The 1,280-nt window shown below is 61.0% G+C and overlaps 1 protein-coding gene across 7 annotated transcripts in view; it reads left to right on the forward strand.

Moving 5' to 3' along the window:
* The window catches only part of PHC2 (polyhomeotic homolog 2), a 99,833-nt gene that overhangs the window by 93,638 nt on the left and 4,915 nt on the right, over positions 1-1,280 (forward strand). For all 7 annotated transcript variants that reach the window (XM_006158085.3, XM_006158082.3, XM_006158083.3 and 4 more), the window contains one exon: positions 373-649. In XM_006158085.3, the coding sequence (XP_006158147.1) occupies positions 373-649 (277 nt within the window). The remainder of the gene's footprint in view (positions 1-372; positions 650-1,280) is intronic.

A 1,280-nucleotide genomic window follows, 5' to 3' on the forward strand; every position in this document is an offset into this window, starting at 1 on the left:
CCCAGGGGCTTGGTGGAGCCCCCACACGGGAACCCACAGGGGCCTGGTGGAGCCCCCACCCAGCAGACACACACGAGAACCCACAGGGGCCTGGTGGAGCCCACACCCAGCAGACAGACACAGGACATGAACCCATCAAGCCCTGGCTGGGAGCCCAGACACACAAGATGACAGCCTGCCGCACCTGCCGCGATTCTGGGAGGGGCAGTTCTGCCTGGGGTCCCAGAGGGGACAATGCAGAGGTGCCGGCTGGTTCTGGAACTCAGGCCCAGTGGTACACCTGGTAGAAAGGTGGAAGCACCTGTCTGTGACTGTCACTGCTGCCGGAGATGATGTGTCCCTCCATCCTAAAGCTGTTCTATCTGCCCCCAGCCAACAGGCGCCGTTCCCCTCTCTGTCACCGCCGCCCTGCAGCTGACGCACAGCCAGGAAGACTCCAGCCGCTGCTCAGATAACTCCAGCTATGAGGAGCCCCTGTCACCCATCTCTGCCAGTTCATCCACCTCCCGCCGGCGACAAGGCCAGCGGGACCTGGAGCTCCCTGACATGCACATGCGGGACCTCGTGGGCATAGGACACCACTTCCTGCCGAGTGAGCCCACCAAGTGGAACGTCGAGGACGTCTACGAGTTCATCCGCTCCCTGCCAGGTATGGCCTTGCACCTTCGTCTCCCGGAAGTGAGGAATGAGACGGCGTGAGACCGCCTCTCTTCAACCCGGACACCCACGTTCCCTTTGAGCATTTACCTCATTGCGTTCCCTGGTGCCCTCATTTCTCAGACGGTCTGTCAGATCAGGCATTGCCTGTGCCCCTCAAGGGGTCCCTCCATTTAGACCCACAGTGCTTACAAGGTATCTTACCCGTCAGTGGCCCAGCCCCGCAGGTGTCCAGGTTGGGTGTTGTAGTGAGTTCAGAAACCGGCGTGCAGAGGTGAGGAAGGTGAGGCTCCTGCCTGCAGGAGCGTACGTGTTAGCACAGGACACAGACAGAGACTGCATAGCCACAGCTGGCCGTGCCGGCAGTACATAGCAGTGAGGAACGCAGAGACGGGGCTCCCAGGGCGGGCCAGAGGGTAGGCAGGCCGGACGGTAGGACATCTGTCCAGGGGAACTTCATGATTAAAGACAAACTGAATAACAGCAGGCAAGTGTGCCCATGGCTCAGGGGAGACTGCAGAGGGATGAGCAGGAGCAGGGGTGGAGACATGGCTGAGCACCGTGCCTGGCCGCATGGTGGATGCAGATGGTCACTAGGGGACCTCGTGTCAGTCATAGGTGCT

This window comes from Tupaia chinensis, unplaced genomic scaffold, assembly GCF_000334495.1.
Source record: "Tupaia chinensis unplaced genomic scaffold, TupChi_1.0 Scaffold000573_1, whole genome shotgun sequence".
Classification (NCBI taxonomy): domain Eukaryota; kingdom Metazoa; phylum Chordata; class Mammalia; order Scandentia; family Tupaiidae; genus Tupaia; species Tupaia belangeri.